Here is a 15,183-nt window from a genome sequence, read left to right as displayed (position 1 = left end):
CACAGTAGGGCTTAACTTCGTCCCATGCCAGTTGGCCTCAGGGTCGCTGAATCTACATTCCCACTGTGGAGAAGAACATAGTGGGAGCTGTGGCAAAGTCAGGCCCACCGGCTATGCATCCTTGGTGGATCAGCTGGCAGCTTGTTCCCCGTTCCTCATGCTTCTTCAAGGCAAAAAGTTAGCAAAAAGTTTCTAAGTAGCAGCTTTTTAGGTTTGGATAGGAGGAGTGCACTCTGAAACCAGTCAAGGGGTCCAGGACCTCAGGAACAGGACTTGGGAGTCAGGACTCACTCCAACAGAATCCACCAGCAGGTCTTAGGACAGATCCACTTTAAAATGGTCACCCGTGCTCTTCCAGGAAAGTGGTTTTGTGCAACATTTTGTGCCCCGTCTCTTAACAGGAAGTCAACCAAATGGCCCTTGGAGTCCTCTTCTTAGTTCTGGGTGTAGGTTTGAGCAGGTTTAGATCTTTAGATTTCATTATAAGACCGGCGGCTACCATTATGCATTAACCTTTTAATTGCCACTCCTGCAGCACCTTTAAAGAACTTCCAAACAAAATAATTCCAAACTAGAATCAGAACTCCTCAGTATATTAATCGTCCTCACCCAGAACTCCAGTCCTCTTTTAAATGCTGCTCCTGATAAGATAAGTACTGATTCCATTATTCTCTTGTTTTATTTTAATATGAGTTGGAGTATTATGGAAATATCATAAGGATTAAAATATATATCTTTTGTGTTAGCTTCTAATTTATAGAAGTATCTTTTTGGTGTAATGTAAGTTTTAAAATATTTTTTAGTTTAGGTAATTTAGTTTATTATCATTGGAAGTTTTAGTGCTAGTATAATTGTATATGTTTTTCTTTTTTTGGAGGGTCGATTGTACATTTGTTAAGTATGTTCAAGTTCAGTTTATTTTTGTAATTAAACGGCATGAGATCAGCGCATTATCAGTGTTTTTTCTTACCGGTGCTGTTGAGCGCTGAACATGTTGAAGGCATGTGGTTTTCTTTGTACACGCATACCGGCGTTGAAACGCATGCCAGCATATGTGTGTACATGTTTATTTTTGATGGTAGAAGCACACAATTAAGTAGAAACGTAGTTTACTGCAGAGATATTAGCAAGATTTTCTGATATAGCAGAGGAGGCATATATAAGTGATTCCGAAGTTGATTCGGAAATATTGCAAGGGTGGTGTCAAAGAGCGATTATTTTGTTGGGTAACACAAATGCAGGAATACTGACTGAAAGGAGGAAAGCTGAACTGCTGAAGATAAGTACAAAATTGGGTGATATGGCTGGCAGGGAACCTAATGGAGAAGCCAAAGGATTATTATTATGTGAATGTTTAGTTAAGAGTTTAGGGAAGTATGTAGCTACTTTCATTGCGCTGGATAAAGCTCTGATTAACATGAGAAAAGTCTTCAATAAAGGTGTTTTTGGGAGGGCCAGTAGAGAGGGACTTTTTACTGGTCAAGGAATGCAAAGATCACAATATACCAACTGTTAGAAATGAGGTTTCTGGTTGGCTAGGTTATGCACCTCAGCCAGGCAGAACTTACCCACTCTAGTCAGGGCAAGGGAGTTACATGTCCAAGATAACCCCTGCTCACCCCCTTGGTAGCTTGGCACGAGCAGTCAGGCTTAACCCGGAGGCAATGTGTAAAGCGTTTGCACAACACACACACACATGTGACGCAACATCCCCACCACAAAGGAAACACAACACCAGATTATATGAAAATATACTGTATTGTACACAACGTAATTATTAGACCAACATCACATAACAGTACTATCCTGCTACCTTAGCAGTTGTCAGAACATTACACATTAATTACTCTGCAAACTAGCAGTAGTCACACGTAACACACAGGTTACTCAGTATTCTGCAACATAAGCAGTAGTCAGGAAACACGTTATCACATTAGAACACTTGTCATAAGAATATCATAAAACGCCCCATAGTAGAAACATTAGAAAATCTATGGCAAGTTAGGGAAACATATTAGCAAGTCATGCCCATAAAAGGAACATGTGCACATATATGTAAAAGCATCATAGAACAGGTAGGCAATATATCACAATTAGCAAAGTCTGTAGAAAGAACTTCAATTATGGGTATATTGGTCATTTTACAAGTACCTGTCTTGATGAAGAGGCACTTCCAGTGCCTAAAACGAACAATGGGGCCCCCGGCGCTCCTCTGCGCAAAACGGGGGCCTCCCTGAACATTGCGGACCGAGAGGGGCGGCACGCACCCTCTCTGAATTCCTGACGGGCCCCTTCTGGGACCTGTGATCACTGGGGGCCCCCCGGGCCTCCACCGGCCCTCTCCAGTGGGGGCCCCAAGTCGGGGGAAATCCTGCAAGTAAGGAGGGTGCGCCCCGCACCCCCTCCGATCTGCGAACAGGCCCCTCCGGGGGCCCGTGAACTCCTGGGGTCTCCCGGGGCCTCCGTCGGCCCTTTCACAAGGAGAGACCCCTTTACGGCAAGGCTGGCCCTCGCAGGGGCCCTGAGGGATCTGGGGGTGCAGCTAGCCTCCGATGAGGCTGCTGCCCGTTCCCCAGACAACCGAAGCCTTCCGTGCTTCTCTAGGCGAAGGAGAGGCGTCCTCCTCTCCCCTCGCCCCTCCGACGGCAACCGAAGCCTTCCGAGGCTTCTCTAGGCGAGGGAGAGGCGTCCTCCTCTCCTCTCGCCTCTCCGATGATTCTCTGGCCCAATGCAGGGCCTTCCGGTGCCCCGGGGGCACTCCTCTGAGCGATCCCTACCCCGGGGGCACTCCTCTGAGCGATCCCTACCCCGGGGGCACCGCTAGGAGCAGGCTTGCTCCTGATTCTTGTTGTATTGATTTTCTTGTGCCGCCGGGGGCACAGAGCTGAGCCGGCTGCGGCGGTGATCCGGGGGCTCCAAATAAATCGCTTTTCACAGCGCAAAGGCAAGATCTGCAGCCTGGGCTGCGGCGGTGATTCCTCCTCAGCAATTTAGAAGAGCGCCCTTGGGCAAGTTGTGGAGATCGTGTACCCGGGTCAGGGGCCACAGCACCCTGCCCCTGGGAACAAATAAACAAGGAAAAGGTACAGGGCTGGTGGGACCAGCTACAGGCCAGCACAAGGGGTGCAGATGGTGGCAGTTCCTCCTAGTGACCAGGCAGGTCACAGGTCAGCACAGCAGCAGCAGTCCAAGGCGGTTTCCTGGTGAGTCCATTCATCAGCGTTCTGTGTCCAGTTTCAAGTTCCAAGAATGTTCAAATTGTGGGGAAAATTCCCCTGTACTTATAGTCAGTTCTTACAGTGTTTTACAATGGTAGGGAGAGGAGGTTCCAGCCAGTTACAACTGGTTCTGGGAGTGCCCCCTCTCTCCTTTCAGCACAGGCTCCAAACATCAGTGGGGGGTTAACGACCCTATTGTGTGAGGCCAGGGCACAGCCTTTACAAATGTAGGTGTGCCCCGCCTCTCCCTTCTCTCAGCCCAGGAAGACTATTCAGTATGCAGATGCACCTCAGTGACACCTCCACCCTCCGTGTGTACAGGCTGTCTGAAAAGTATGCACAAAGCCCCAACTGTCACTCTGCCCAGACGTGGATTAGAGTCAAGCTGCAAAACACCAGAGTCATAAGCACAGATAAATGTGCACTTTCTAGAAGTGGCATTTCTGTGATAGTAATAAAAAATACACCCACACAAGTAAGCAGTATTTATTATCACAATCACAACCATACCAAACACGCCTACGCTATCCCTCATAAATCAGACAATACCCCTTACACATAAGGCAGGGCATTTCTAATGCAATCCTATGAGAAGACAGCACTCACAGCAGTGAGACACCAGTTAGGCTGTTTGTCACTACCAGGACAGGCCACGCAACTTGGCACATGTCCTGCCTTTCTACATACATGGCACCCTGCCCATAGGGCTAGCTAGGGCGTACCTTAGGGGTGACTTACATGTAGTAAAAGGGGAGTTCTGGGCCTGGCAAGTAAGTTTAGATGCCAGGTCCCTGTGGCAGAAAACTGCGCACACAGGCCCTGCGCTAGCAGGCCTGAGACAGGTTTGAAAGTCTACTTCAGTGGGTGGCACAAGCAGCATTGCAGGCCCACTAGTAGTATTTAATTTACAGGCCCTGGGTATAGAGATACCACTGTACAAGGGACTTATAGGTAAATTAAATATGCCAATTAGGTATAAGCCAATCATACCAACTTTAGATGGGAGAGCACCTGCACTGGTCAGCAGTGATAAAGTGCTCAGAGTCCTAGAGCCAACAGCGAGAGGTCAGAAAAACCAGGAGGAAGGAGGCAAAAAGATTGGGGATGACCCTGCATAAGGCAAAAAGTCCAACACCAACCAATATACAGGATATGGAAGAGGATTTCACATCTCGTCAGGTTTCTTTCCGACCAGAGGCAGAGGTGGTCGTGGAGGAAGAGCTAGAGGTTCGAGGACAGGCAAAATTTCCAAGGATCACAAGGTGAGTATGGAGAAGATAACTGTTTAGCCCAAGGAAAAGTTTGAAGAAGGTTAAAAAAAATTGTAAAATCATTGGAAAAGATTACGAAGGATCCTTGGGTTTTGGAAACAGTACAGAATTTCGAGATAGATTTTGTAGAATGTCTTTGGTAAGAGAAGGAACAGAGAGAGATTTTTTTGCCAGAGGAACACGTCAATAATAGATGCAGAGATAGAAGTTTTGTTACAGAAAGGTGAAATAAAACATGTACAAGAAGGAATGAGAGGTTATATAAGCTCTATTTTTCTAGTACAAAAAAGGACAAAGGATGGAGACTGATTTTAAATCTAAGAGAACTCAAAATATTCTTGACTTACAGACATTTAAAAATGGAGGAATTCATTGTTTGAGATTTTTTTTTAACTAAAGAACGATTGGTTAGTAAAGTTGAATTTAAAGGATGCTTATTTCACTATTCCAATGGAAGAGAAAAGTCAGAGGTTTCTGCAGTTCCATTGGAGGAGGAATCTTTCACAGTTCCTATATCTTCCATTTGGTTTATCTTCGGCTCCATGGTGTTTCACCAAGGTAATGAGAGTAGCAATGGCTTATTTGAGAGAAAGGGGGAAAAGGTTGATAGTATATTTAGACGACATTTTGGTTGTGTGTCAAGGTATAGAACAGCTGAAGATAGAGTTGAGGATGGTGATAGATTTGTTGCAAAGTCTGGGTTTCATTATAAATTTGGAGAAGTCTTTTCTGATTCCAACGCAGAAGGTGGAATTTTTGGGGTTCGCAGTAGACACTGTGAGGATGTTACTTAATTTGCCGGAAAGGAAATTGAAGATGAAACAGAAGGAAACGATTTAAAGAAAATTTTGATTTCTTTAAGAGATTTAGCGAGGATAATATGTTTGTTATCTTAATCGATTCAGGCAATTTTTCCAGGCCCTCTGCATTATTGTGCTTTACAAAGAATAAAGAGAGCGGCATTGGGAAAAGGTTTGTGGTATGGAGGCTAGGTGAATTTAAATAAGGAAGCACAGGAAGAGTTGCAGTGGTGGTTGAGAAATATGGATGCTGGGAATGGTCAAGCGATGTTTGGTTGTGCGCCAAGTTTTGTATTGGAGACAGACACAAGTTTATCAGGCCGGGGACCTTGTTTGGGAGCAAGTTGGACAGGAGAAGTATGGTCACAAGAGGAGAAAAATATGCATATCAACTACTTGGAATTGACAACAGGTCTGTATGCTTTGAAATGTGTCAGGGAATTATTAAAAGCACAGAATGTGCTGATGAAGATGGACAATGTGTCAGCAGCAGCATCCATCAATCGATTACGGGGGAGCAGATCCTGAGGCCTATCAGATTCAGCAAGGAATTTTGGCATTTCTGCTTGGAGCACAAAATAGTAGTAAGGGCAGAATATTTTCCAGGTCAGATGAATATGATAGCATATTGGAATTCAAGAAACCTGAAGGATTATAGCAATTAGAAACTGAATCCTTTGTATTTCAAGAAGATAAATCAAATTTGGGGTCCATTGGAAGTGGATTTGTTTGCCAGCAGGTTGACTTTTCAATTAGAGAGGTATGCTAGTTGGATTCCATATCTAGGGGCCTGGGCAGTAGATGCATTCCAACAGAATTGGATGAATGAAAGCTTATGCTTTTCCACTTTTTACAATGATTTAGAGAGTTTTGTTGAAAGTGAGAAAAGAGAAGTGTTAAATTGTGTTGATGAAACCATTTTCGGTGTCTCAGGTATGGTTTCCGTCAGTGATGGCATTGGCATGTGAAATTCCTTTTTTGATTACAGTAGAAGAAGGAATTTTGGAAAATTGTGAGGGATTAGATCATCCTTTAGTTATTGACAGGATATTGAACCTTCTTGTTTGGAGGATATCAGGAGATCTGAATGTTTTAAAGGACTATCAAAGAGGGCTGCAAAATTACTACAAGCATCTTTGACACCTGGAACAACAAGAAGATAGTGGGGAGTTTGGAGAGTATGGTCTAGTTGGTGCTTGCAGAGGGATTTGGATTCCATGGAGGTGCCTATAGTGGAGGTAGTGAATTTTTTGGTAGAGCAGTTTGAGAAAGGTTTAAAGAATAGAACTGCAATTTCTGCAGGGCATGTTTTGATGAATGGAAAGAGTATAGGGATGAATATTATTGTTTTTAGAGTGTTGAAAACTATGAGATTAAGAAGACCGCCTAGAGCTAGGTATGAGTTTTTATGGGATGTAGATTTGCTTTTAATTTTATTTCAGACATGGCCTGGTAATAGGTATTTAGAGATGAAAAAGCTTACCATAAAATTAGCTACTTCACTTTGTTTAAATTCTTGTACAAGAGTATTGGATGTGAAAGGATTGGAGGTAAGTAATAAAGTCATTGCACCAGACGGTGTTTATTTAGATATAAGGAAAAGAGACAATGCCTGATTTAATTTTTTAGCCAAAATTTGAGAAATGTAAAAAGTTGTGTGTAGTAGATTGTTTGTATGAATATGAAAACAGGATGAAGGAATATAGAAGAGACAGAGAAATTAAATTATTGATTTCTTATGTAAAGCCATAAAAAGCTGTGACTACTGCTACTATAGCTAGATGGATTCAATGGGCTATTTTACAAGCAGGTATTGATATTATTAATTTCAAATCACATTCAGTAAGGGGTGCAATGGCAAGTAAAGCTATTTTGCTGGTGGAGAATTGAAGGAGATTGTAAAAGCTGCTGAATGGTCGAACGCAGGCACGTTTGTAAAACATTACTTTAGACCAATACAGCACATGGCAAATGCGGTTTTGAAGGGCTTTGAACATGCATAATGGTAGTCTCTGGTCTTGTAATGAAATGGTGATTCTCCTAGTGTAATGACTGAGAAACTAGATTTCATTAAAGACACGAGGCTAACATTATCCCTCCTTCCGCAACCCACTAAATGTGTTAAAGATTTAAAGGTGGATAAGGTTTGTTATTTAGATTTATTTTTAAGACAATAACTAGCTGTATCCCCATTTTTCATATATATATATCCATATTATAAATGAGTTGTTGCAAGATAATAGGTGACTGTTTATGTTGTTTATTGTTTTAGAGATGTAATGCACCTGGATGAAGAGGAGTTTGCGCATGGAAGATTCATTTAAAAAGGAATGGAGGACTCAAGTTTTTTTCAAGTGTTTACGTTTTTCTGCATTTAAAGGAGTAATGGAGTTCTGTGAGATGACTATTAATATACTAAAGAGTTCTGCTTCTAGTTAGGAATTATTTTGTTTGGAAGATCTTTAAAGGTGCTGCAGGAGTGGCAATTAAAAGGTTAATGCATAATGTTAGCCTCTGTGTCTTTAATGAAATTTAGATTCTCAGATTGTTACACTAGGAGAATCACCATTCTTCTCACAGACCTGGTGCAGTCCTTCTTCTGTCTTCCACAGTTCCATTAGTGTTCTGAATAGGGTGCCTAGGAGTCATTGAGAATTGCTCTAAAAAGTGGTTTAAAAACGTCTTATGGTAATCTTGGCATAAGGATGTGCTCTTGCTGAAATGAGAGCAGATGTTTGTAATTTTCTCATGATAAATACTGAGATGTTCTTAAATAGTAGTTGAGAGGATGGGCAAGATAAGTGACTAGCACTGTATTTTGATGATTAAACATTATATGAAAAATGAAGAATGTCTTCATAGAAGTTGAAGTCATTCTTCATCCTGTCCAATAAGTACAATGTCTGATCTTCAATTATCTGACATTTATAAACATTTGCTTCTTCTTGGTTAGCAGACATAAGGACAGTCATACAACTTTCTCTAACTACTTTTACGCTGGTGTAATTCCATCTTTGAATTAGCAATAACTGGGAACACCAAGCTTTTATTATTGGAGCAGCTATCATATACCTTTTCCTGAATATTGGTAAATGATGACTGACTTTAAAATACTACTAGGATCAGGGATCTGATCCAAACCCTGAACCACCTAAAGACTTCATTTATCATGTGAGATGTATTGGTAATGCTTATCACTGGGCTGGTTCCCACTGCCATGGACTGTAAATAGCATTGAAACCAGAAAGGCGCAAAGGGAGCACCAAGATGTTTTTCTAATTCACCAGAGATCAGGGAAAACAGATGCCTCAGAAACGACAGTGTACAAGTAAAAATGAGTGGAGTGGTGGCTACACCTAGTGAGAGAGTGTCCTCCATGCACCACCATTTATTCTTTTTGTTACCCCTGTCCTGCTGAATTCGAGAGACTGAAACATTCTATCAAATGACTGTTGTCTCCTTTTATCTACATCTACCTATTTACCAACTTATTTTTGTTTCTTTTAAATATTTCTGATGTTTGACTAATGACCACAAACAGTATTCAGAGAGTTGTCATATTTTTCCAGGATCATCACCATATTCTGTGTCCTCTTTGTTTATAAATTGTGCTTCTTTTGTGATCAGTTAGAGAACACAAGTATTAAACATCATGGGCCTGATTACGACCTTGGTGGAGGGGATTACTCTGTCCCAAACATGACCAATAACCTGCCCTCTGTATTACAAGTTACATTATATCCCATGGAACTTGTAACACAGCAGATGGTATATTCATCTTATTTGGGACGGAGTAATCCCCTCCGCCAAGGTCGTAATCAGGCCGTATGTGCAGTTTGAGTGCCTGTGCTTGAATCACATTTCATTTTATTGTGTTACTTGATTTTGCCTGCCATTCACTGTCATAAAGCATAAATATACGTCAATGTATATATTAGAGGACCAGAGTGCTTTTTTTACACATATTAAGAATGCTGGTTGGGAATGTTCATCTTTATTGCAACATAACCTACACACGACCTTCACTTCACCTCTTTGATATTGACCTTGGTGACTCTTGCAAATTATTTGCAGAGCCAAAGTGTCTCAAGAGCCACATGTTAAAAACTTCATTTGGTACATAAATGCAATCATCAATAATAATAATCAGGGGTAAATTCACTTATTGCTGTTAATAAAGCAGCAGCAGGGCACCAGGGACTTCCTTCTTCCAATTGTCCATTGCTGCTTTCTCCAGTCCCAGTGTCCAGCAGAAAAAAAAAGCCAAGAAAGAGCCCTCACCCCTGCACAAGACCTATTAAGTGGGAGCCGAAAATTCTAGAAGTGAGGCACCTCTGGCCTATCCTGTGATGCCACATCACCTCTCCACCCAGCCCAACCTATTTACCATGTATTTATTGTGGGTGATGATGCTCAACCCAGGTCCCAGTATCTAGCCAACTATTAATGCTATGATTTTTAAAGGTAATTCGTACTATGTGAACAAAACTGTATGTCCCAGATGCAATGTGTTTTGCCTAAAAAGCCAACTGGAGCTGTTGCTTACAGTATAAGCCCACATGATTAACGCTACCACATGACCATGCTACCAGGAAGTACAATTTCCAGACCTAGGGTCTGATTTATTTAGTTAGGTTAGAATATTTGCTTTTACACTAGGCCAAGACTTCAATTCCCAGAATGTGCTGCTTTGTGTTCCTAGTCTTATTAAGTCATCTAGAATCCCTAAACTTGTGTTTAGGGTTATCAGATGCCCCTTTCCTATTTATTTGGAAGGGATATTGACTCTGAGGCTCTTTGGATTTATCAGAGATGTAGCATGTCCAGTATGGCACTGATTGGTCTGTGGTAAATGGAATATATTTTGCTTAGAATTTCTGAGGATGTTTGCGGTAAGTAAATATATTATTTTGGTAATTGCTGACTTTGAAGATTATTGGTCATTTCGACTTATGTTTAGAGATTTCAATATAAATTTCTTAAATGCATCACAACAGAAAGATGCATTTTAACCCACAACCTCTTACTCAGTGAACTTTAAATGGAAACTAAGGGCTTGATTTAAGAAGAGTGACGCTGCATCCACTGCAGCGCCACTTTTTTGCACCCCCTTTAGCGCCTCCCTAGTGCCACCATGTGTGCCCCATATTTAATATACGGCACACCATGGAGGTAGTTAGGGAACTAGCAACAACATTTTTTACGCTAGTGTGGTGCTTTGCAGGATTATTTCCTGCAAAGCACATTGAGGCCCAATATAAATAATGGTGTACCTGCTTTTAACACCTGCTCTGTGCATGCATTAAAAATGCCACAAAGAAATGGCACAATTTTGTGCAATTTTTTCACCCCCCCCCCCCAATGTGCGAATGCCCCCCCTTGCATACATTATGCCTGGTGCAGGCATAATGTGGCACAAGTGGTTACAAAGTGGTGCAATGGATGCATTGTGCCACTTTAGACGTCTAGCGTAGCGATTTTGGCCTTGTTGGGCCACATTAGCATTAAAAAATGACCCTACTGTGGCTCAAGGAGGCGCTATACCCTCTTAAATCTGGGCCTAACAGTTCTCTGACTTGTACTTAGTTTAGTTCTCGGTTTCGCCTGAAAGTGCTGTACATTGAAATGACCTAATCCTAAACACCTGCCCTACTTTATTTTTCAGATAAAAAGTTCATTATTGCTAATGCCAGAGTGCAAAACTGTGCAATTATCTACTGCAACGATGGTTTTTGTGAAATGACTGGATTCTCCAGGCCAGATGTCATGCAGAAGCCATGCACCTGCGATTTTCTGCACGGACCAGAGACCAAAAGGCATGATGTTGCCCAGATTGCTCAAGCGCTACTTGGGTCAGAAGAAAGAAAAGTGGAAGTCACCTATTATCATAAGAACGGTAGGAGTATCGATTTATACATATTGCGAATATGATTTTAAAGAATCTAGGATGTTAATTTTACTCTTAGAGAATCATAATTATTTATAATTCAGAAACAAAACTACTACTATACTGCTTGTCCTATTGTTTTATCAATTGTCTGCTTAACATCCTTCAGCCATGTATATTACTGTCATTTTGTCAAGGCAGTTGGTTGTGCTAATAGCAGTATTAGGACAACATAAATATGCGGAAAACATCACAGCAGCACAATTAGATAATGGTAGTGACACTCCATTATCCTGTGATTCTGTCAAACAAATGAAAGAGCAAACATACCAAAAGGTAGTTTGGTCCGTTCCATTTCAGTTAGAGCAGCTTGAACATAATTAAACTTACTTAAACACTGAACATACCCCCATTTAAGTTTTTATTTCCTATACACTTTATCAAATCACTAAAGTACTTAGAAGTAGAAACCAATTTGTGAATTCGTTTTTACATTTTGATTTTATTGTCCCTACATTGTTTTAAAAATACGTCTGCCCTATAAGGCTTCAGATATATTCGCTATGCTGACTTCACCTGACTGGGTCTTCATCTCCCAGTCAACAATGTATTCAGTCTGAACAAGCAATGAGTATAAGCTGCTCCTTCCTGCAGAAAAGTAAATGCGTTATGTGAAAATGTTGTGTGATGTACACAGTCATACATTACGGTTATCTACGCGATGCCTGCCTTGGCTTGTTTCTGGGACGTAGTTAAGCTGGTTGAAATCTACAGAAATACGACATGTAAGGTCTGTAATCCCTCTATAAACACTTCTATGTATAATGTTCTTATTGCAGTAAAGTGGAGACATCGGTGTTCATGTTCACGTGTAATGAAAAAATAACATTACTTCGCCAATAATTCATTACTGTTGAGTTGTGATCTCACATAGTCTGACGTCTGAAGAAGCATAATGTTGAACAGGATGTCATTGACTACAATTCCAACTGACTTTCAGGCATTTAATTAAATATTCAAATTTTCCTCTGAAAACATTTGTTCTCTTACATTTCCTAGTCATTCTCCTTTAAGGAGATTTGCGTGGGCATTTGCATATTCACTGAACTGCTAGAGGTTAGAACAGCATGAACCTAGATTTAGAAAACAAATCTTCTTGATGTTGAATAGTTATTTAGTTTCAGACTTTCTTGAAGTGCACCATAACTATTATACTTCCTTGGAGCGCTAAATTGAAGTGACACATGGCAAATTCAAGATTTGTTGCAGTTTGGACATCTCACCATTTCTGCTAGTTGGGTATAAACTTTCAGTAGACATGAATTCAGGTCATTGTCGGAGCAGAACTGGTATGTTTTAAAACTTTCACTGAACTTCGACAAAGCCTCAAGAAAGGGTAATCGAAAAGGTAGACCATGTTACATGAAGAGACTGGCCTCTAGTTCCTTGTAATGCAGGTGAGTGAATGGCCAGTAATTTTGTGGATATTGGCCTCTAGTTTCTCCTTGAGTACTGTGCCTAAAGACATGATGGTTGCCTGGGGCCTGCTATCCTGGCTCTTGTTGACTGTACAGTGTAACGTGAATATAAACTTTTTTTTTGCCAAGAGCCAGTGAAACAGCCTGAGCATGCATGGCATGGTTGTTGCATCCTAGACAGAACATATTTTATGTGGCTTGCATCTGGACCTTTTTCAGTTTGGTAAATGCCTCTTAAGGCAGTACCAAGAACACTCTGTGACAGCAATCCTGCCAGGATGTCACCACAACAAAGACTAGTGCACTTCTGAGGGAGAAACAGGAGTTGGAAGACTCCCTTAAACGGTAGCAAGCAAGTGGAGGCTTGTGATCATAATTATTGTCTTCACTTCAGTGATGAAAAAGAGGTCATTGTCAAAAAGGCACGCAGGTTGTGCACATATGGGATCGCTATTAGGATGAACAGCCGATATCAGGCACATGATCTCTGTTCTGACTGGAATGGAAGGACCTTCTTTATAACAACATACATTACAAGGAATAAAGTGTTCCATACTCCATGTGAAAAATATGCCTTGTGTAAACTTGTAGTCAAGTAATTTATAAATAAAAACTAAACCATGAGTCTCAATTCACTTTACAGTCAAAGAACACTTTGTGACCCTTAATATCCTTGGGACATATAGAAGTGGTTACTGTATATACACCATATACAGGTACGGTCAGTGCCATGACTTCCCAATTGCCCAAACAACTTTAATCTTGTTCCATCCTGGCAGTGCTCCTTTTGATCTTCTCACCTCATGTGACTACGTCAGCGAGGAAGGATATAACTTTCGTTGGTACAGGTGCAACGGATCTCGTTGCAAGACAGGCGATTTCTGTTCATAATGTTGTTTATGCTAGTTGATGCACGACTCCATCCAAAGACAGCCTCTGTAAATGTCAAGTACACTCTGTTCATAATTAGAGTTTCTAATAAAAAGGTGAGTTTGTGATGTGTTTTGAATTTTTTCGCAGTAAGCAGGTGAAATTTGCAACTGGTGACACAGTAAAAGTCTGGAGATGGATTTCATAGAAATGTGGCTCGTGAAATATACTGCATACATCGGTGGAATTTTATAACTCCTAAACTAACAGTCTCCTTACATATTTAACTGGCCTTGGTTTCTTGGGGCATTATTCCCATTGCTAAAAAGAATTACTGTGGGTATTCAGAAACTATACGTAGATGTTACAAATGACTAAATCAATTTCCATGCTATTTATGGATTTCCAGGCAATATATGCAAAGGAATTCTAGAATATAGAAAACCTGCATGCAGCATTTTGAAAAGGTTTACAGATGGTGGTTGATTTGCTTAACCCCCATCCAAGATTCGTAATTGTTGTAAGCTCTGCAGAAGCATCCTTCTCACAAGTTTGCAGTTTTTAAGAGTCTCTGGTATGTTGGTATATGTGATGAAGCTCTGTGTTGGAAATGAGACGTAGCCACTTTTGAATGTCTATTGGGCACCCAAGTTAGAGTCGATTTCAAGTTTCAAAACCAAGTAATCCAATTTCCAATGATGCATTATACATTTTTCTGCCTTACACTATTGTGTGTCCATTTGAATCATTTCATAAAAGAGACAACTTGCTTGTGTATGCGAAAATGCATAGATGGGTTAACTATTACTAAGTGTTTCCATATAGGTGGCCCTGGGGCCTTGTTAGGATACTGAAGAGACACTAAAATGATGACTTATACCACAATGGCAGGTCCTCTTTATGGGAATCCTGGCCTTTCTACAAAGCTGATCCAAGCATCTAAAGGTGTGAAAGTTGTATGTAGGAATTGGTAGCAAAAATATGACGGCAGAAATATTGAGTCCTAAATTGTGGTTTTAAAATATTGTCCAACTAGATGTAAGTGTTCTTATATTAAATTCATTAGTGTGATGTTTTCGTAAACCATATTTAATGTACAGTATTCATGTCACACAATGTTCTAGTTAAGATAGCCTGCTACCATACCACTCGAAAGTCCCTTGCACCTTCTGTGCACCCGCTAATGTAGCAGTTCTTAACCTTGGGTCCATGACACCTACTCATGGGGTCCCTGACTGTTTAGAAATTTTAATTATATAGAGGAATAATAAAGTATTAATGCACATGAAAGGCAACATGTACAATTAGAAAATTAAAACACTTTGTAAATGTGAAGAATTAGAAATCGGAGGCTAAAAACTAAGTTGGTTTCCGCGGCTTGATTTGTGGTAGTAGTTCAAGCACAGCAAACATAACCCAGTTCAGACGATTGGTGCCCTCAATTGAAAGCAGCACTACTACATGCCGCCAAAAAGAAGTATGCAGTAGGATCGATTAGACAATGTAGTAGGCTACGGTAGCCTATTGCTTTGCCTTTTTTAAATAAAAACAAATTTCAAAAAGTTCCAGCCTTCCCAGTAAAATACGATTTTTCTTTTTTTTTTTTTATTGTTCTGTTGAGAATTATAGGTCATTTTTTATAGTTCATGTATTTGTTTG

The 15,183-nt window shown here is 40.7% G+C and overlaps 1 protein-coding gene across 5 annotated transcripts in view; it reads left to right on the top strand.

Moving 5' to 3' along the window:
* The window catches only part of KCNH7 (potassium voltage-gated channel subfamily H member 7), a 1,745,544-nt gene that overhangs the window by 16,127 nt on the left and 1,714,234 nt on the right, over positions 1–15,183 (top strand). For all 5 annotated transcript variants that reach the window (XR_011201481.1, XM_069224264.1, XM_069224261.1 and 2 more), the window contains exon 2: positions 10,955–11,185. Coding sequence is in view for 4 of the 5 variants with exons in the window: in XM_069224264.1 (XP_069080365.1) it covers positions 10,955–11,185 (231 nt within the window). In the remaining variant the exon portion in view is untranslated. The remainder of the gene's footprint in view (positions 1–10,954; positions 11,186–15,183) is intronic.

This window comes from Pleurodeles waltl, chromosome 3_1, assembly GCF_031143425.1.
Source record: "Pleurodeles waltl isolate 20211129_DDA chromosome 3_1, aPleWal1.hap1.20221129, whole genome shotgun sequence".
Taxonomy (NCBI): Eukaryota; Metazoa; Chordata; class Amphibia; order Caudata; family Salamandridae; genus Pleurodeles; species Pleurodeles waltl.
This window is presented reverse-complemented; position numbering and strand designations above follow the sequence as displayed.